Source organism: Gasterosteus aculeatus, chromosome 11 (genome assembly GCF_964276395.1).
Source record: "Gasterosteus aculeatus chromosome 11, fGasAcu3.hap1.1, whole genome shotgun sequence".
NCBI classification, from domain to species: domain Eukaryota; kingdom Metazoa; phylum Chordata; class Actinopteri; order Perciformes; family Gasterosteidae; genus Gasterosteus; species Gasterosteus aculeatus.
The window spans coordinates 5,526,569-5,547,463 of NC_135699.1; the positions used below are offsets into that span (position 1 = coordinate 5,526,569).

Genomic DNA, 20,895 nt, shown 5'->3' on the forward strand with positions numbered 1-20,895 from the left:
GGTGTTTTTTAATCAACTTCAATCATTTTTAGATGATGAAAAGTTTCAGTCTGGCTTTAAGCCCCGCCACAGCACTAAAACTGCCCTTCTAAGAGTTTACAACGACCTCCTCTTAGCTGTCAATTCAGGAAATTCTGCTGTTTTAGTGCTCTTAGATTTGACTGCTGCCTTTGACACTGTCAACCACTCTATCCTTTTATCCCGACTCAAGCAAAGTGTTGGCATTACAGGTATAGCCTTAAAATGGTTTGAATCCTACTTGACAGATAGTTTTTCTGTCCACATTGGTAACTGCTCTTCATCTGTTGCCCCTCTGTCCTGTGGGGTCCCCCAAGGTTCCATTTTGGGACCAATGCTATTTTCTCTGTATATGCTGCCCGTAGGGTCCATTTTTAAAAAACACAACATCTCTTTCCATTGTTTTGCTGATGATGTACAAATTTACTTGCCTGTAAAAAAACAATAAGGACACTATCAAGCCGCTGTTAAACTGCTTGAGTGATCTCAAAGTATGGATGGATCAGAATTTTCTCTGTCTTAATGACAATAAGACCGAAGTTGTTGTGTTTGGACGTGATGAACATCTCAGTGCCTGTGTAGATACTCTCAGTATTTTAGGCTTAGTTCTGTTGTCAAAACTAGCTTGTTCCAGCTGAGACTCCTGGCTAAAGTCAAGCCCTACTTGCTACGCAAAGACTTTGAGAGAGTCATGCATGCATTCATTACTTCCCGCTTAGACTACTGCAACTCACTGTATGTTGGGTTGGATCAGTCATCCCTTCGTCGCTTGCAGTTAGTCCAGAACGCAGCAGCTCGACTTTTGACCAGGACTAAAAAACGCGACCACATTACACCGGCTTTGGCCACCCTCCACTGGCTTCCTGTTTGTTTCAGGATTGAATTTAAAATTGTATTAATTGTTTTTAAAAATTTAAATGGGTTGTCGCCTTCCTACTTGTCGGAGCTCTTACATGTCCACACACCTATCAAAGCACTGCGGTCGTCTAATCAGATGCTCCTCGATGTGCCTGGATCCAGGTTAAAAACCAGAGGTGACCGAACCTTTCAGTGGCTGCTCCAAACCTCTGGAATAGTTTACCTATTTACATTTATTTACAAATAAAAAGCTAATTGGACCAAAACCTCTCAAAACATACAACTCCTCCATCATTTCACATGTGATGAAACACATGTAAGAACAGCTCGGACCATTGCAACGTTCAAGTCCCTGCTTAAGACCCACTATTATTCATTGGCTTTTAATTCAACTTTTTAAAGGTGTGTATGTGTGTGTGTGTGTATGTGTATATATATGTATGTATGTGTGTGTATATATACATACATGTACACGTGTGTATGTGTGTGTGTATATATACATACACGTGTGTACGCGTGTGTATACGTGTACGCGTGTGTGTACGCGTGTGTGTACGTGTACGCGTGTGTGTACGTGTACGCGTGTGTGTACGTGTACGCGTGTGTGTACGCGTGTGTATACATGTATACGTGTGTGTGTACGCGTGTGTATACGTGTACGCGTGTGTATACGTGTACGCGTGTGTATACGTGTACGCGTGTGTGTACGCGTGTGTATACATGTATACGTGTGTGTGTACGCGTGTGTATACGTGTACGCGTGTGTATACGTGTACGCGTGTGTGTGTACGCGTGTGTATACATGTATACGTGTGTGTATACATGTATACGTGTGTGTATACATGTATACGTGTGTGTATACGTGTGTGTATACATGTATACGTGTGTGTATACGTGTGTGTATACATGTATACGTGTGTGTATACATGTATACGTGTGTGTATACATGTATACGTGTGTGTATACATGTATACGTGTGTGTGTGTATACGTGTGTGTGTATACGTGTATACGTGTGTGTGTATACGTGTGTGTATACGTGTGTGTGTATACGTGTGTGTGTATACGTGTATACGTGTGTGTATACGTGTGTGTGTATGTACACGTGTATGTATGTGGACACTTTCCTTAACATGTCTCTAGCAAATGAGTTGAAATACACTCGTCTGATCTTTAACAAGGAATTCTATTTCATGTTTATTGTCTTTCTTAAATCAAAATGTTGAAGTTACTATAGATGGCTTATGGATTTGTGTAAAAACTATGAAATATAGAAAGTAACAAATGACAGCACTACTACAGTTTTTCTGAAACAATGGCAGAAATGGTCAAACCTCCCAGGAACTAAACTATTCTATAATGCTGATTTATAAGAAAATAGCAATTTGAGATCCATTTAGTTTCCAGTCTTTGGAAAAATGTTAGTTTGTCATGGCAATCATGTTGGTTGATGCTGATTGGCATTATTCTGCCAATATGATTGCTGATAACTCATTCAACGTAATCATCAAGGACCAATTCCACAGCCTTTAATATATCATATGGCTCCTAATAACTCCAACTGTACATGTCATGATAATTAGCGTAGATACAGCTGATTAATGTGCAATATGGGCATTTTAAAAATGAATTTAAGGTATACTGTATACAATAGCAGAGATATAAATACAGTTTGTCTATTGGATTGCTTTTCAATGATAAGCCATAGCACCCATCTTACAAATACCCCGTGCGGTTTGACATGTCAATCATTGTGGTAACATAGAAACTGTAGCAGGTCATATACAAAGACAGCAAATGCATTTGCCACTAATGGCTCATTACAAACTTATTGAAGTTAGGCAGGGTCCAATATATGAACAGAATATGTTGCATAAATGGGGTTTGAGTTTAAAAAATGAGAAAAAAAAACAAAAGGCACAGAAGTAAGTAAAAGAAAAGGAGGGGGATCGCTGCTTTCAGCTCTCGCACCCAATAATTACAAGTCAATACAGACCTACTGTCATACATCATTAGAGAGGAGCAACGTATAGTAGCGCTGAGGCAAAATGGGCAGCTTACAGTAACTTCTATAATCATATGCAAGCAAACAATCCCAGCACAGGACTGGAGAAAGTAAAGCTGTAACTGCACAGTATTAACATAACAGATAAGCCGGGAACACGGTAAGGTTAATGCAATAATAATAATCAGTTTCTTTCCAATGTTACAACGGTATTGTTTTAGTATTTAGAATTGTAATCATTAGTTTTCCAATCTCTCTGGGTGGGTCGTTTTAGTTGACATATGCAGATGTGCATTTTTTTTAAAGGAAAGCCCTGATATTGGTGATGCAGTTTATACTCAACGTTTGATGGACGTCTATTGTACAGCCCTGCACCTTGAGAGAGGGGGGGATGTAAGGCAGAGCAGTGCTTCTCCCAACTTTAAGTGGCGCGGTAAAGAGCGTTGGGGGGGTCCCGCTGCTGGTGCGTGTTGAGGGTCAGGAGGAAGGAATACAGTTTGGCTGACGTCTGTGTGATGTGGGCAGTCCAAGCATTGCTGTCGGGACTGAGAGGCAGAAGTTGAGGCTTCTTCTTGCTACTCTGGCTGTGGCACCGGAGTCTCATTGGCATTTGTGTCGGTGGTTTTGTTTTCCACCTCCTCATCAGACAGGAGGTCCAAGGAAGTCCCCTCGACCGGAAGAGGGCGCCTGCCCGGCCGACTGGAGGAGAAGCTGATGGGCCCGCCGCGTCTGCAAGGGGACGGAACACAGCAAAAGGTTTCTACTAAATCCCACATTAGATCTGCTTCATTCAGTTGGTACATGGTCCTCCACAGGTGGTTCCACCTCTCCTGGCGTGATCTTAACTACACAAGCCATTGAGAATGGAAAAAGGCGTAACTTCCCCAACTAACAGTCAGAGAGATGCTGATCAACCGTGCAAACTACCGTCTCTCGGTTCTCTGGCTTCGACAGGCGAGCTGCAGTTTAAGTCCGAATGGCATCACTTCATTGTGACCTCAACCTTTTTTAACAACCAAATTCTGAGTACCAAGTACTCCTCTTCTAGCCGAAGGGGAAGGTTGTGGAGAAATACCTGAGGCGGTTCTTGAGTGTGTGAACCTCGCGGCTCAGGCCCTCGCTGGCCTCGGTGGCGTCGTCCAGCTCTCGCTGCAGTTTCCTGCGTGAGGCGTTGGCCCTCGTGGCCTCCTCCTCGGCCTCCTCCAGCTGACGCTTCAGCTGCTTCATGCGAGAGCTAGCCTTCTCCACCTGCACATACACGCACGCAACTGAGAGGTCAAAGGACATCGCCCTCCGGAGTTCCAGGCACAGTGATTGGTGTCTTTGTGGGGCCAAACTCTAATCTCATCTTGGTTAACGTCGACAGCGTCGGACATACTTGTTCTTTAAACTGGTCGGCGTGGCGGCGCTCATCCTCCACTTGCATGCAGATTTCTTTCAGCTTCTTCTCGGTCCTCCTCACGGTCTTGTTGGCTGCTGCTCGCTCCCTTCAGTTCAGCGTCACAGGTAAAAGCCCAGTAAATCATTTTCAATTGGTCTCATATTTTCTTTTCTTTCAACCGTCAGTTTAAACTAGGAGCCAATGCATGGAATTCTCACTTGGCTTCCTGCTCCAGCTGCTCCTCCAGCTGTCCTATCTTGGCCTCCAGGGCAGCGATGGAGGCCTTGAACCTGTTCTTCACAGAACCCTCCAGCTCGCCCAGCTTCGCCCGCAGCTCCTTGTTCTGACGCTCCAGTTGCTGACGAGCATTTTCACTCTTTTGACCGGTGCTGCGCTCCGCACTCAACTCGGTCGTCAGGGTGTCCACCTGAGGAAGAGGAGGAGGCGGAAAGGGACTTAATGCCATTGATCCATTTACAGGCAGTGAATAATTCTTACAAATGGACATGCGATATTAATAGGGCCGATAAAAGACCTCACCTGCATGGTGGTCTTTCTGAAGCGGTCGTTGAGGAGCTCCATGTTTCCCTGTTCCTCCTCCAGCTCTTCCTCCAGCTGGGCGATGCGAGCCTCCAGCCTTCTCTTCTCGTCCATCAGAGCCGACCTGACACACACACACACCGATAAGGAGTTAAAGAAAAAGAGCACGAGGACTCTTTGCAGGTGGAAGTTTCAAGATTTGGTTTATTAAATACTGGTCATAAGTTGAACTAGGGCTGGATTCAAATGATCCTTTCTACTTAGGAACGTGTGTCTCCCATCGCATCATAACTCCCTAGTAAAAGTGGAGTCGTCGGACTCTAAACACCGCTGTCTTTCCCTAACTCCTCATGGATTCTCCTAACCATCTTTCCTTGACTCGTTAGGCGGTAATTGCTTTACTATTTGAATCCAGCCAAAGTCTTCTAGAAGATGATCTAAAGGCCCGAGGAAGAGAAAGGTCTTGAAGTAATGTTTGCCTGTAAATATACATTTTACGATTTAACTTACTTTCCAGATGTGCTGTTTGAGATTTCATCTTGCAGCTCGTCCCGCTCCTGCTCCGCGTGGCGCCGGCCCCTCTCAGATGCTGCCAAGTCCTGTGGGGAAAAAGCGTCAAAGGTCTAAACACAAGTACTTGGTAGATCTTTGTGCTTTCTCGTAATGCCAAGCGTGTATCCTGAATATAGAGTAAATACATAGATCTATCAAACGTAAATGAACACGTTCCAACTAAACTAGTTGGAAGTGACGTGTCTGCACATCACTGTTCTATATCTACTCCTGTCATTAGTAGGACTTTTTCCAGCATTACTCTGCCTCAATATATTAATCATTTACATTGTACGCTGTTCATTCTGTACAGCTGGGAGAGGGAGCCTCCCTCTGTCGCTCTGCCTGAGGTTTGTTCCTATTTTTACATATAGAATAGAATATTGCCACAGATTTTGGGCTTTGCACAAAATGAATTAAATTGTACCTCATGAAGCTGTACAATCTCAGCCTCCAGACTCTTGAGTTTCTTCTCATTTTCCTTGGATATGGCGAAGATATCGTCCCTAGAAGCGCGGGCGTCTTCCAACTCCCGTTGGTAGTCCTTCATTTGGGCCTGCAGCAGAAGAGGTACGGCTTAGAATGACTGCTTGGTGTGGTGGATTGAATGCAAATTCAAACGTCAAATCTGCACCTGTAACTTGCGCAACTGTTTGATGGCTTCGTCCCGAGCCTTGTTGGCTCCTTCTATGTGACCCTCTATGTCCTTCAAATCCATCTCCAGCTTCTTTTTAGCAGCTACAGCCAAACCCCTCTGCTTCCTCTCGTCCTCCAACTCTGCCTCCATCTCTCGCACCTATTGGGCGGTTCGAGGGCCAGCACAAGTTCAAATTAGTGTGGCGGGGTTTTACTGTTGTTCCAGTGTTGTGAACTGAACTGGTTGTGTGATTCTGCACCTGTTTGACCAGCGCTCTCTTCTTCTCTTCGTTCTGGTCGTCCCGACCCTGGAGGTCTCTCTCATACTGGGCCTTCATGGCCTGCATGTTGACCTCCAGACGCAGCTTGGCGTCCTCTGTGCCCTGCAGCTCGTCCTCCAGCTCCTCCAGCTGAGTCTTCATCTCCTCCAGCTGCTGCTCCAGAGTACGCTTGGACTTCTCCAGCTCGTGGACCTGATGAGAAGATTGGTGAGAGGACTGATCAACTTGCCTGAGCGAATCCAAAAACATGTTTTATTGACCCGAGCGCTCACATTCTTGCCCACGTCGTCCTTGGAGCTCATCAGGTCTTCCATTTCAGCGCGAAGCTGCTTGTTAACCCTCTCCAGCTCCTCTTTGGCCTCCAGAGCCTCATCCAGAGCTCGGGTCATGGAGAGAGCTTTGGTCTCCTTCTCCCTGGCCTCTGCTTCAGCACGGTCTCGCTCTTCAGCGTAACGAGCCGAGATGCTCTTCTCCTCAGCCAGCATCTGCAGAGAGCGGATCAGTATTTTATGAACGTATCCATATTAAAAAACAAACAAATGCAAATTGAGCTTCCACACGGAGCGGATATCCCCAACAAAGCACGGCCACCTGGTCAAACTTCTTCTGTTTCTTCTCCAGGCCGGAGACTATCTGTCTCTGGTGATCCAGGTCTACAGTGAGATCGTCCAGCTCCTGCTGCAGGCGAGTCTTTGTCTTCTCCATCTTTTCAAAGCCGACGGTCTTCTCTTCTAGTCGCTGGCTGGCCAGTTCAAAGTCCTTCTGCAGTTTCTTCTTTGTCTCTTCCAGGCCTTCTATTGTTCCAACGTCGTCCTCCAGCTTCTTCTTGCTCTCTAACAGCTAAATAAAAAAAAAAAAATGTTCAGAATAAAAACCAATACGTTTTTTTTAAACGGGGTTTCCTGCAGCGGAGATCAGCTGTCCTACCTGAGCCTGTACGGTCAACATCTGTTTCTCTAGATTCTTGCGTGCCTCCTCATCCTCCTCCTGCTGCTCCTGGAGGGCGCTCCTCTCCTCCTCCAGCTGGCGTATGCGACTGCTGAGGTTTAGTTTCTGACGCGTCTCCTCCTGGAGCAGCTCCTGAAGTTTAGAACAGTATATTCCTGTGGTTAGTGTGGTTGACAGAATGCCCTGTGGATTGATGATGGCTGCTCACGCATGGTGCGTGTCACCTGTGTGTCTTGCAGCTGACTGTCTAGTCCAGCGACATCCTTGGCCATCTTGATTCCCTTCCTTTCTGAATCTTCCAGGATGGCAGACACATTGTCCAGCTCAGTCTGGATTGAGGGGTACAACACGTTATTAATCAGGTTTTTGTAGAATATTTTAATGTTACATTTTTTTAATGAATGGTCCAGCTTTGCCTGCAGCTTTTCACTTAAACTGCACAGTTAAAAAAATGAAATGAAGAGTTAAGAATCTAAATTATTTAAGTATGGCATTGAGGAGTGTCTATGCAAACACTTAATCCCTGGTCACACAATATCGCAGTAAACAGCCTTAGTGGCTTTATGCAAACACTGGAAAATAATGGAAAACAATGCCCATTTTGATGATTTATCTATATCTGGATCCTAATTACTTGTATCATGTTTTGATAGGGTACTAGATGAATAGTAATCATTAATTAATAACGACTACAGGGGCGAGATGCGCTGTGTTTAATCAAATATGTCCACCTGCAGTTTGTGCGCTCGCTCGGCCAGCTCTCCCTTGGCCCGCTCTCCCTCCGTGACTCTGGCCATGAACTCCTGCAGCTGGGCCTCCAGTTTCTTCCGCTTGTGTTCGGACTCGGCCTTTGCCTGCTGCAGGCCCTTGACCTCGCTGGCCAGCTCCTTGTTGGCACTGTCCTGGCTCAGCTTAGCTTTCTCCAAGTTGGCCTTGAACTACATGAACAACAAATATCAGGGCTGTGCCTTTCCCTTTGGTGGGTTGGTATTCCTGTGATTGGGGAGAGGCGTTACCCTCTTGGCCTGCTCCAGATTTTCGGACAGCTCCTCCAAGGCGGTGGAATGCCTCTGTCGCATCTCCTGGATCTGCGCTTCGTGGTTTTTAGTCTCCTCCTCGATTGCCTTCTTCAGCTCTGTAACCTCCTGTTCGCGCTTTGTCCTACAAAGAGTAGGTACAGAACAAAATGTTGACAGGATGAAAAACCATACGGCTAACGGTCTTTGTTGTTATTGTAAAATGCAGTGAGCAGAACCTTAATTCCTGCTGGGCAGCGGTTGTATCAAGAGTGTCCTCGAGTTCAGTCTTCAGGGCCTCGAGCTCTTCGCTCAAGTCCCGCTTGAGTTTCTCAGCTTTACTCCTGGACACTTTCTCTGACTCCAGGTCCTCCTGCAGCTCTGACAGCTGGGCCTGCAGCTCCCTCACCTGCTTCAGAGCGTTGTTCTTCTGGCCGACCTCGTCTTCACCCCTTGGAACAGATTCTCAGAGGTTGGGTACAGTACTGTCATGGTATGACATCCACACATTTGTTTTGGAGTGGATTGTACATGTATATCAGAAATACACAACGCATTTGCCATGTTCAACTTGTGTGTACAGTATATAACACAACACACTTTGGCCGTATCTGTGTAAAATCTCCACTGGGTGGCAGCAGCGAGTTGGATCGTTTTCTTTCAGGGATATTCAATGGACCTCTATGTTGTTAACATCTATTACCTTAATAAGTCTCACTGCTCATTAATACCACACAATGACCATGCAATGCAAACACATTCCAAAGCAGTGAAGACCAGTAAAGAAATGCAGGGTGTCAACTAAAAGCTCAAAGGCAAGTTTTTTCTTTTACAAGACTATAACATCACGGCTGTACACTTATTAAGGAGTGCTGTCAGTCCAATAAAATGCTCAATATAAAACAGGTGCAACCATTTTGTCCAGCTATGCGGCGCTTATCTCAGAGTGACTCAGCTCATGAAGCAGAATCTCTGACGCAATTTCAGATCTCTCAACATCTATATTCGGCCCACACAAATGTTATGCTACGCCTACCTGGCCACCATCATCTGCTGCTCATCATCTTTCTTCCCCAGCAGAGCTTTCAGCTCCTCAGCCTGGGCCTGCAGCTCCACGATCTGGTCCTGGAAGTCTGACGTCTCCCCTTCCAGCTTCCTCTTGGCCTTCTCCAGCTCCTGGCGGGTCTTCTCCTCCTTCTTCAGTCTCTCTAAATTAGAGAAAGAAAGATCTCGTGGTTTTATGAAGCACCAACTCGTGGTTTTATGAAGCACCAAGGGAGGTATTTGTTTTGATGGTTACTTTTTCACTTCACTATTCTATGAAAACTGTTTATTTTACATCGCTCCTTTACCCTCGAGGTCGACCATCATCATCTCCTGCTTGTTCTTGACCTTGCCCAGGTTCTTGGCCTTTTCTTCCTCTTCGGACAGCAACGAGGTCATCTCGTTGACTCGGTCGTCCAACAGCTTCTTTTCCTTAAGGATGGAAATGCAGGAAGGTTGGTGCACAGCCACCTTCTGAATTCAACATCAACATATTCTAACAATCTGAAACTTTTGCCTTTATTTCACCGCTCAGGTGAAGAGGTGAGACGCCCCTTCATCTTTTGTTCAAAATCAACTTTTAGCACCAACTCTTTTCCATCTGCTGAAATGTAGACCTGGAGATTTCCTCGCTATCTCACCTTGAGAAATTTGGAATTCTGGTCTTCTAGGAGCAAAATGTCCTCTTCAAATTTCTTCATTTTGGCCTCTGTTGTCACTTTCTCCAGCTGCAGCTTCTGCCTGGCAGCCTCCTCTTCATCCAGCTGTTCTTCCAGGTCCTACGCAAACAAGAATTTAAACGTAATAGTAAATCTATCTATGTCCAAGAGTGCAAACATTGTTTTTCAGTAACCTGTACGTCAATGGGACAAACCTGGATATGGGACTGCATCTTCTTCTTCTCGTTCTGCACGCCCTGATTCCTCTCCTCTTCTTCCTCCAGCCGGGACTCCAGGTCGTGAAGGATCTCTTCCAGCTCTTGCTTTTTGGAAGCCAGGCGGGCTCTCATCTCCTCAGCTTCTGCAAACAGCTCAGTCTCTGCCTGTAGCTGCTCTGCTAGAATGTTCTTCTCCTCAACCAACTACACATGAAACATGTTAAAACATTTAATTGAGAACCCCAAACAAAGGGTTGGTACGAGTCTAGTTGTGGTGTATATTGCATTGCTGCAGCCGTGACTGACCTGCTGGTGCTTCCTCTCCATCTCCACCAGCTCTCCCTCCACCTTGGTCTGCTTCTCCTTCACCTTGACCAGCTCCTCGTCTTTAGCCTGCATCTCCTCCTCCTGCCTGGTCACCTGCAGCAGAGGCTTCACCTGCGGGTACGAATTAACACGGACGTTTCAGAGAATTATCACTACTGAAGAGATCTGAGATTAGTGACCTTAGCGAGTCAAACAAATGGGATCTGTTGCTCAGATACTGTTGACATCCATGTAGACACCTTGGTGAAGAGTCTCCACCACTGCCAGTGACGAAGCTTCAAGTAGGCAGCGCAGTTCCTCTGGAGAACCTTTAGAGCACTGAGCTGCTGCTGCTTCTTTGCGAAAGCCCTGAAGCATTACAACGAGCGAGGACGAAGACAGAGTGAGACAAATGGACTTTTGTCCTTTTGGAGATTTGCAGTGGTAGATCGACCCTTACTTGCGCGCCAGATACCCCCTGCAGACGGCCTGGAAGTAAATAATGATGTCGGTGATCTTCAGGTCCCTCTCCTCCTCCAAGTGGGCCAGGACTCCGGCCCTGAAGAAAATCTTACTCTGGCCAATACGGAACAGGTTTCCGTCCAGCTCCAGGGCTTTGATCTGTGGGAGACAGGGAGACATTGAAGGAGGATGTATGGAAAAAGGACTACTGGGGGTAATAACAGCTTGGTGTAACTTATTGAGTAAATATTTCTCACATTTTTACTCTTCCTCTTAAATTAGATAAGTAATTGCCTTGTAATAAAATGACAAACAAAGGGGGCTGTTGTATGAAACGTGAGCCGTGTGACAGCAGTCGAGATCATTTCGCTCAGCCAAGTTCTTACCATCCTCTCACAGGCCTGCTTGCCGTCCATGAAACCCTTGGGAATGGCGTTAGGGGTGAGGATCTCATACCTGGAGCAGAGCAGAGAGGGTTTAGCAGAGACGAGGGGACACCGGAAGAATCATCCGCCTTTTATTAACGGCGAAAGGATACTGGTGCGTATGCAGGAGACACTTTAATACAAAACCTCTGTCATAATCTAAATAAGACTTCTTTTTGTCAAGTCAAATTGTGTCTGTGTGTCATAGAATAGTTGAGTGGATGACCTCTGCCTGAACTCCTGGAAGACGATGCGGTTGGGGAAGCCCTGTCTGCAGATGCGAATCCCCTCCAGTACCCCATTACACCTCAGCTGGTCCAGAACCAGGTGCGGGTCCAGTTTACCAGCCTGGAGCAGATGAAGGGGAACATTTAAATGTATGGGGTGAAGGTGCTGGATTGATCGTTAACAAAAATCCACCAGATATATAATAAACTGAACGTGGAGTGGAGCCCTTTGAGAACTCACTCTTTTCTCATGGTTGGGGATGATGCAGCGGACAAAGTTGGGGTTGGTGTTCCTCAGTGTGGCCATCAGCTTGGATAACTGCTCCTTGTACAGCTGTCCCACGGTGCGGAACATGCCCTTCTTGGTCTTGTAGGCGGCGCCAAACGCCGTCTCATTCATGCCTGCCACCTGGTCCAGACCCACGATTCTGTCGACTGGTGTTGACAAACGATATGAAGAGGACGCAGAGATCTTGTGATGCTGGTTTGACTGAATAATGTGGGAAGTACATCAGAGCAAAATGTCGTGCTGTTGACATGAATGTAGAAAAGAGAAAAGCCAATGACTTGTCAGTCTTTTATCTAAATCCAATGTGGAGACTCGGCAGGGCGGGTTGCCAATAAAGGCTGAAGTCTTCAACTGAGCAGGATTTGCTCTTTTCTTGTGTTGTGATAAAGCATGAAGACGGGCGATGGTGTCACACCAGCTGCAACTAGAGACCATCAGCTAGTTTAATTGACATAACATGAGCCTGTTTATCCCCCTAAACCTTAAACATTAGAATACTGCTCAAACATGAAAGCTACCAAACAATTTCTATCAACCGCTGGATCAAACCTGATATAGTGAAGTAACACAGTTAGCAGGTTTATTCTATTGACTTGTTTTCTTTGTTGGTTACAAATAAATCAAAACTAATAGCGTCAAAGGGAATTTTAAAGTTGCGTATCAACGTGAAAAACAAAAGGCGGCATGTGCTTAAATCACAAACAAAACCCGGTTAAGATCTGAACTTTTAAACCCGCAGCTGTCGATTGATGAGTTGGACCAGATATCTGTTGGCAGGTTCCCTCGGATATTCCATTCTCTCAGTTCATCTAAATACCAGAACTAAGTAAGCAACAACATAATTCAATTCGGGATCCTTCATCTGTACACGATCATCTGCCTGTTGAATGCATAAAGATGAAATAGTTTCTTGCCTCATAGAGGGGTGGGTTGCTTTTGACAGTTGCTTTGCACTGATCTCTATTTAGTAGATAGGGGATATTTTGCACTTCTAGGCGTGGTGACGCAATCGGTCCGGTTTCCTCACAGTAGCCCCTTTAGTGAGCCTAAAGACTTCCAAGATGTCCAAGCAAATTTGTTCTAAAAGTTCTGCTATCTCAAATTTTGAGAGATTTTATTTTCCAAAAGGAATGCCTTGTCTGGCAGAATGAGCAACAGTTATCTGATAATCAAGCATGACAGTAAGCCAACGGCACCCATGAACGAATGAAGTGTCTTGTAGTCTTTTTATAGCCATGCAAAGCCAGAGGAGATTTCTCGAAGGGGGTGCACAGTGCAGCCAGGACAGAACACGGCCACCAATGATCCCTCCAGCCCAGAAGATGAAGAGAAGCCAGTGGGACAATGATGGTAACTATGATTCACCTGGAGCTTCATGGAGCCCAGACACATTGTCATAGAAAGAGGCTCTCTGAAACGTCTGAATGTCTACAGAGACACGGACAGAGGAAGAAGACAGGACAGAGAGAGAGAAAAAGTGGGCTTGCAAGCACTTACACCCGCCATTCATACAACCGCTCACTAGCATTAATTTGCTTTAAAGAAAGGAAGACTGAACAGTTTATGCAGAACATTATATTATCAAGTGTTGGGGTTATCAAAGCTGAACATTTGTCAGGAGAAAGATTAGTCCAGAAAGTGGTATATAACCATATTGCTTTCCATTTAACCTGTCTGTGACTCCATAAAATGTCAAATAAAAATAATGACTGTGGAGGCTAACGGAAATATTAGGGGTGTAAAAACAGGAGCAATAAATCTGCCATTCAGCTCAGACAAATTAATGTTTTTGCTGGCAAAACTCATCCCACAAACCATTAAATGCACTGCTGAAAGAAACTCAGAACAGAGAATATATTTCATTTGACAAGAGTCTGTTTCTAGTGTGCTTCATACAGTCTACAGTGGCTCCGTAGGGCTTTATTTAGCTTATGCTTAGATTATTTACTGTGGTTATGATTAGCATGTTCACAGTCTTTGTTTTACAAAGCTAATGTTTTCTAATCCGCCCTAAACACAAAAGTGCAGCTAAGGCTGATGGGAATATTGTTGGGTTTGTAAGATAAATGGGGATAAAACAAAACAAAAGCATTTTGACCTAATTTACTAACTTACAGTTCACCCCAAAGGGAAAATGAACATTACAGCCACATTTCATGGGAATTTATTATGCAGCTGTTGAGAAATGTCTCGCCAAATAACCTTTCAGTGGCACAAAGGGATTCATCGTCTCTGCACCTGAACGCCACAACAAACTTTCATGGCAATCGATCCAATACTTGATAAGAGACATCAGCCCGTACGATAGAAGTGGGCAAACCAACTGGCCGACACGGTCAATGCTTTTAAATGCTTTCTTTTTGTCCCTACAATAATGCACTGATACGGATAAATGCATCTTTATTTACACCACAGACTAAATTGTTAATAACCCTCATTTAGCACAAAGATCAATAAGCTCCTTTACACCAAAAGAGATGGTAAGAGACTTACCGTCCTTCCAGAGCTCAGCCACAAACTTGTCGGTTGACTGGTGCAGCAGCGTGGCCACGTTGTCATTCAGGGGATCCATGTTCTTCATGAGCCATTCATCAGCCTTATAGTCCACCTGGAGAAACACCGTGTGTTCATCGCCAAACACATACAGGCGTAAAGTAAGTCTGCGTAAGATAACTATGTTAAAACAGGTGTGTTTATACACATGTTGTCGTGGGGATGGATTATTTGGGTCAATGTGGTTTGTGTGCTATGTGAACCAACAATAGACACGACGAGTGATAGAAGAGTTCAGGATTTAGGTGACTATTCGGACAAACAGAATAATCATTGTTGGGGTATACCTCGCGTTAAATTGCACTGAAATAAAGACATTATTTGCATATTTCTGAGGGACAGTGCAGTCCGGTGTATTTGGACCAATGTGGATGGCATTAGCCTCTATAACATGATGATGACTTTTACTTGGATGTGTTCCTCAAACATCAGAAAGCAGAACGTAATAAGAAATAGTTCAGACGGCCGGAAACCTGACATGAGGAATGTGAGAATTCCATGTGAGTTTAAGTCCCAATGTGAGGAAAAGCAAACTGGACTGTGTTTGCACTTCCTTTCCCCCTTTTCTGTGAGAAGGTTTATTTAGAGTTTATATATTTCTGATTTCAATTTAAAGCTCCAGGACTGATGCTTTTCACTGTGTCCATATCTACGCACAAGACGGAAAGAAGAGACAGGTAGACGTAGACCAACAACCAGCCCTCTAGGGACGATATCAGCTTGCATGCATCGACTGACAGGCGTCCTGCTTGGAATGCTGGAGAGTATCGCTTTCTCTTTACAGATGGCAGACCGCCGCGCTGAGGTGAAAGTTGAAAAAGCTTGACGTTATGTAACCGCCACGCACCAAGGCCTCAAATCGCACACCAATGTGAACCAGATGTGAGTTTCCTACAGCAGCAGTACGACAACAACTGGGCTATTGTTTTCAGGCAATGACCTGCTCGACTGGGCCTTCAAGGAAGCTAAATCTGTCCCTCCGAGAAAAGGCGTCCAAAAGGCAGAAGGTCCAACAAGGCCACGCTCCCAACGGAGCAGTCTGAATGCGATGCGGCGCCGTGGGCCTGGACGACGTACCTTTCCTGCGTAGTGAATGATGCAGAAGTCAGCTTTGTCCTTGAGCTGTCGCGGCCTCTGAAACTTGGTGTGGGTGCCCTGCTCCTGCAGCACCTTGTCTATAAAGGTCTTGTCCGTTGCCTTTGGAAACCAGCACTCCTCGTCCAGCAGGGCGAGGATACCAGGCGGGTTAGTCTGAGATGGAGAAAAAAGAAAAAAAAACTTGTTTAACACAGGTATTCGTAAGGAGACGCACCGACAGTTAAACAAACACAAACACACACACACACACACACACACACACACACACACACACACACACACACACACACACACACACACACACACACACACACACACACACACACACACACACACACACACACACACACACACACACACACACACACACACACAGAGGGGGAACACTGACCGGCCTCTCAATGAGGTCGATGCAGGGCTGCAGGTCCAGGCCGAAGTCGATGAAGCTCCACTCGATGCCCTCCCTCTGGTACTCCTCCTGCTCCAGGATGAACATGGTGTGGTTGAAGAGCTGCTGCAGCTTCTCGTTGGTGTAGTTGATGCACAGCTGCTCAAACGAGTTCAGCTGAAAGAAGGCGAGAAGCGGAAGATTGTGGGTCCTGGCGCCGTGTTTTCTCGTTTGGTCTTTAGATGCTTTAACAGAACCACTGGATACCGACAGTTAATAAAGAAACAAAGCTACAATTTACACAGTGCGGTTTGAGTCCCGTTAGTATCTAAATCAGCACCTCAAAGATCTCAAAGCCGGCGATATCCAGGATGCCGATGAAAGAGGCCCCCTGGCGTTTGGTCCGGTCCAGGGCCTTGTTGATGCGGTGGACCAGCCAGCGGAACAGACGCTCGTACGTGGCCTTGGCGAGGGCTTCAACGGCAAAGTCAGCCTGGGGAAACAACCAAAGAGGAGTAACTTTAAAAGACTATAATAAATAGCCCGCTAAGTGAGTGAAACGATATGTAAACTTTGTGTTGCTTCAATGTGCAAAAAGTGAGGTAAACTACAGACAGAACAGTATAAAAGCAAAGGTACGAATAAAGATGGAATAGACACATTACTGTCATTGATAGAGTTAAACAGCACCGTACCTGTTCTTTGGTCTGAGCCTTCTGTACGTAGTCCCGGCCCACCTTGATCCTCGGGGTGAGGATTGCTCTGGTGAACTCCATAACGTTCATTCCAAGCAGGTGACAGAGCTTCTGCGCCACTGGAAACACAAAGAAGCAGGAGGCTTGTTACATAAGGCTGGAAATTACATTCCATTTCATACAAAAACAGTTTAACTATTTACAGAATCTGATGGGATTAGGTTCAAATAATTAAAAAAAAAAAAAAATTACTGACAGAAACAATCCTGGATTCTGTTTTAACAAGTTCGGAGCCAAATTGTGGTCGTCCTAGACGGATGACAATCCAAACATTGCAATATACTTATGTATAATATACAGGGGGGACAACAGACATCATCATTTGCTGGATTTGTGAATAGTGCCTTCATGCGAGCGAGGAGGGGTGTGTGTGCTGCATGTTCCATGTTTACCGGTGTTCTCAGGCATGGAGGCCTGATCGGTGTTTCTCTCTTTCTTAAAGACAATGTTGCCAAACTGCAGCACTGCAGAGACCACCTTCAACATGCCTGCAAGGACACGATTTCAAGCATTTCAGCAGAGTTAGGTAATGGCACGGGAAGAGAGGAAACACATAAATTGAATCATAGAAAGCCTTTCAGGGCACATCTGGAAAACAGCTCCTCACAGACAATCTCGTCATGGGAGAAGCTCATGATGTGCATGGCATCCAGCGTCTCCTGGAAGTTATCCTTGTCCTGCTGGCCAGGAATGGTGATGTTACCATTTGACAAGAAACGATAGTTGTTGAAGCCTTCGAGGAGCAGGTCCGCTGCAACAAAAAAAACAACAACATTGTTAAGTAATTGAATGAGCATCCTCTTATCCGTTATATTTGTATACTTTCTGTCTATAGAGCGTATTAGGACCCGGATGCATGTTGATTTCACCCCAAAAGTCATTTATATTGTTAGACGGACTCAATTAAGTGAGGGAGAGATCCGGAGACCTTTTAAATCCACCGGTTCATAAAACACATACTCAATCTCGACACGTTCTGCATCATCATGAAACAATGTACTAACAAGCTTAATTTCTAGTTAACAAGGGTAAAAGATGAGTTGGCCGCCGCTAATTCACACCAGCTTCCTTTAGCCCTCTTTCTCGCCTGAGGCCAACTGGCACAGACTGGAGACCCGGCTGTCCCGGCTCGGGTGCTTTTGGATCATCCTGGTTGCTCTACACGCCACACTCACTTCGGAGGTGCTCCCCGGCTCCTGCCAGCAGGCGGTAGAAGATGTGGAAGGTCCTCTCATCTTTGGCCTGCCTGATGGCTCTCGACTTCTCCAGAAGGTCTGAGAGCAAAGGTTAAGGTAAAATGACAGCATGAAACAACAGGAAACCTCTACTCGGTCATTGTTGCAGGACACGCAGGTCGTTTTTTAGCCCTATTCGTGGCATCTGCTGCTTCAGCCGGTGTCAGAATAAGGATACAAGTTTCAATATTGGCCCCGACGATGTAGCCTGTGACGTCAAAGTTGACTCTGATGAACTTCCCCTGCAGAAAACAAGACACACGTTAAGGTTAAAACCCGTTATTGAACTGGCTGAGACTTCACAGGTTAGAAAACAAACGTCTTTGATATGCAAGTTTCATATGTTTAGTCTCTCATCCAGCACGTCGCATCTTAGTCACATCACGTTCTGTGCAGAAGACGCAGTGAGAGGATCCAGGTCAGCAGGTCAGACAGAATTTCAGGGATGCCTGTGGTTTCCCCGACAGTGAATGTGTGAGTATGTGTGTAGTGGTCTGGGACAGCATGTGATTCATTCAAGACATGGTGGTTAAGCTCGGCCACGCTGTTCAGTCACTGAAAAAGGAAACGCTTACAGCAACATTTTAAAGAAAGAACAACATATTAAAAGTGCAGCTTCAGTCAATTACAAAAATTGTAGATTGTTTAGGAAATTATTATTATTACAAGATATTTGACATTCTTTTGCTTTTTAACAGTTTCTTCAGATCAGATACTTTATATAAATAAGCCACAAAAAGCAGTTTTGGGTTTAGATAATTCACTTTTCTCTGTACACATCTGTTAAGTTGGTTAAATCAAAGATATGACCATATAAACTGGAAAGGTTAACTCACAAAGCGGGACGAGTTGTCATTCTTCACCGTCTTGGCATTGCCAAAAGATTCGAGGATGGGGTTGGCTTGCAGGAGCTGGCGTTCCAGCTCACCCTGTGGAGAAAGACAGAGCGGTAAGAAGCAAAGCACATAATCGCTTTTTGTTAATACAAAATGTCAGTCTGATAGAACATAGACAAGCTGGTCGGGCTTAGATAGAAAGTAAATATCCTTGTTAATATGCTAAACCAATCTCTCAAAGTCAGCAATGTATGGCGGCTCAGTTGGCTCCACTTTAGAGAACGGCAGCACAATGTGATCTTTGTCAGGGACTCAACAGGGCTAGTGGGCCGAGATTACGGAGCAGTCCGACGGAGCTCATGAAACCACAAAGGCAACACAGCGAGTGTGTTTCCACATATGCTCCGAGGTTGCGGTCGCTTTGGATTGATTAGTGAGAGCCTTCGTCCGGTCTGCACATTCCTATGGTTAAGATGATACACCCTATATATAAGAGGGCCGGGGGGTTAGGATGGCGTCCTCCCAAATCTGGAATCCTGGATAGAAATTTGGCTTTTGGAAATCCCCTCTAGCCCGGAAAACCTCAACGTGCTCGCCACATGACGCAACCCCCCCCAAGCAATAGACCCTACGGCACATCAGAGCCCGCTTTGAACGGACTCCGGGACGCTGCCCTGGGACTCCCGGTGACAAGAAAAACCGGACCACAGAGAAACACGGTTCCCGCACAGCAACGTCGCCGCTCCTCACACGTCCATCAGTCCCTCCGACTGGCAACGACGCACAAACCACACAGAATAAACAGGCGGTGCCATTTGTTTTTCTAACTGGGAGAAATGTGAAATATCTGGTTGCCTCTGTGTCTGCTTTACCTCCTCTACACCACCACCCCCCCCCCAGCCCCCCGCCTCCTCCTTCCAGACGTCTGTCCTCCACCTTATGCCTCTACATTCCTCTGGGCCTGCTCAGAGGAAGCCGTAATGCAACGCAGAGGGAAAGCAGCGATACGGTCAGTGAGGCCGGTGGTCAAAGCTACTGAATCGCGGTACGCTAAAGGGTTCAGCCAGATTGTGAGCGCTCAAAGCTGCAGGTCGTATGTTGCAGCGAAGACTTTGCTTCTACGGTTATAGGATGTAAGAGTGGGCACAGAAACAGAGCGTGACAGTCGTGAGATGGCGCAGAGCCCCAGTAGAGAAATAAATGTGAATACTAGAATAATATTATCACAGACAAGGCTATAGAAAGCACCAAAGTTATACAACTTAAACAGAGTTCTAGCTACACACACATGCATCTAGGTTACATCCCCAATGGAAAACCTGCGCCAATAGATGAAATACTTGATCCACTGCCTTCATGTTTCGTCACATGCTGTATAATACAACATATAAAATGTAAAATATGTTCACATTACTGAAATAAACGGGTGACTTTCTAGGGCCGATGAGTCATTTGTCCCCTTCTCTTCTCCATTTCTAGTACATTACCTCTATAAATAAACCCCACGTCTCATGTTTGCTGCAATGGACTTCACTGACCATCAACACTTCATAGCAAAGGTGGCACATTTTCCCTTTAATGCTTGAAAAGCCCTCTTTGGTGTGGTCTCTTCTTCTGCGTTTGACTGACACGGGCTCCTAATAAAACGTCTCAATTCCCAGCTGTCCAAATAAACCCAAAGCAACTGATAAAACAAAAGTGTTTTAGTATCATGCTTTAAGGGCAGATTCAGGGTGCTTCAAATAAACATGTGAAAAGACAAACAAAGGCCCCACGAGGACGAAAGCTTACATCAGGGCATGCATGCACGCACACACACACACACACACACACACACACACACACACACACACACACACACACACACACACACACACACACACACACACACACACACACACACACACACACACACACACACACACACACACACACACACTCTTTTTAAAGAAGCGGGAAGGTACACTTGCCTGGAGCTTGAATGCTTTGGGAGACTCGGGCTGCTTGTTATGGATAAACAAAACGCAAAGGTTAAAACTTGAAGCGCTTTATGTCACAGGAGCCTTCAGGCCTCCAGGAAGCTCGTGGAGCAGAGTAACAGTTTTTTGTACTGATTAAACAAAGGAAAAAGGTAAATCGTATGTTACTGAGCTAGGCTGTGTGTTA

At 45.5% G+C, this 20,895-nt stretch overlaps 1 protein-coding gene and 1 long non-coding RNA gene across 4 annotated transcripts in view; one reads left to right on the forward strand and one right to left on the reverse strand.

Moving 5' to 3' along the window:
• Positions 1–2,042: 2,042 nt before the first annotated feature.
• Positions 2,043–20,895, reverse strand: part of LOC120827814 (myosin-10) — a 38,083-nt gene continuing 19,230 nt past the window's right edge. For 2 of the 3 annotated variants that reach the window (XM_078084598.1, XM_040190924.2), the window contains exons 6-42: positions 20,700–20,732; positions 18,730–18,822; positions 18,072–18,135; positions 17,834–17,932; positions 17,266–17,409; positions 17,051–17,146; positions 16,599–16,717; positions 16,244–16,396; positions 15,907–16,080; positions 15,495–15,668; positions 14,358–14,472; positions 11,817–12,010; positions 11,575–11,696; positions 11,310–11,379; positions 10,922–11,082; positions 10,722–10,830; positions 10,462–10,593; positions 10,153–10,359; positions 9,920–10,057; positions 9,587–9,710; positions 9,271–9,442; positions 8,474–8,686; positions 8,235–8,379; positions 7,950–8,156; positions 7,443–7,547; positions 7,198–7,350; positions 6,862–7,110; positions 6,543–6,755; positions 6,250–6,462; positions 5,988–6,149; positions 5,781–5,909; positions 5,312–5,400; positions 4,802–4,925; positions 4,480–4,688; positions 4,259–4,367; positions 3,956–4,128; positions 2,043–3,609 (exon numbers count right to left, since the gene is read on the reverse strand). In XM_078084598.1, coding sequence (XP_077940724.1) covers positions 3,456–3,609; positions 3,956–4,128; positions 4,259–4,367; positions 4,480–4,688; positions 4,802–4,925; positions 5,312–5,400; positions 5,781–5,909; positions 5,988–6,149; positions 6,250–6,462; positions 6,543–6,755; positions 6,862–7,110; positions 7,198–7,350; positions 7,443–7,547; positions 7,950–8,156; positions 8,235–8,379; positions 8,474–8,686; positions 9,271–9,442; positions 9,587–9,710; positions 9,920–10,057; positions 10,153–10,359; positions 10,462–10,593; positions 10,722–10,830; positions 10,922–11,082; positions 11,310–11,379; positions 11,575–11,696; positions 11,817–12,010; positions 14,358–14,472; positions 15,495–15,668; positions 15,907–16,080; positions 16,244–16,396; positions 16,599–16,717; positions 17,051–17,146; positions 17,266–17,409; positions 17,834–17,932; positions 18,072–18,135; positions 18,730–18,822; positions 20,700–20,732 — 5,340 coding nt within the window. In that variant the 3' untranslated portion in view covers positions 2,043–3,455. The remainder of the gene's footprint in view (positions 3,610–3,955; positions 4,129–4,258; positions 4,368–4,479; positions 4,689–4,801; positions 4,926–5,311; positions 5,401–5,780; positions 5,910–5,987; positions 6,150–6,249; positions 6,463–6,542; positions 6,756–6,861; positions 7,111–7,197; positions 7,351–7,442; positions 7,548–7,949; positions 8,157–8,234; positions 8,380–8,473; positions 8,687–9,270; positions 9,443–9,586; positions 9,711–9,919; positions 10,058–10,152; positions 10,360–10,461; positions 10,594–10,721; positions 10,831–10,921; positions 11,083–11,309; positions 11,380–11,574; positions 11,697–11,816; positions 12,011–14,357; positions 14,473–15,494; positions 15,669–15,906; positions 16,081–16,243; positions 16,397–16,598; positions 16,718–17,050; positions 17,147–17,265; positions 17,410–17,833; positions 17,933–18,071; positions 18,136–18,729; positions 18,823–20,699; positions 20,733–20,895) is intronic. The other variant, XM_078084599.1, reaches the window with a different exon arrangement.
• Positions 3,525–11,799, forward strand: LOC120827815 (uncharacterized). Its single transcript, XR_005713451.2, has 3 exons — positions 3,525–3,636; positions 11,323–11,463; positions 11,557–11,799. It is a non-coding gene; the product is annotated as an uncharacterized LOC120827815 (long non-coding RNA).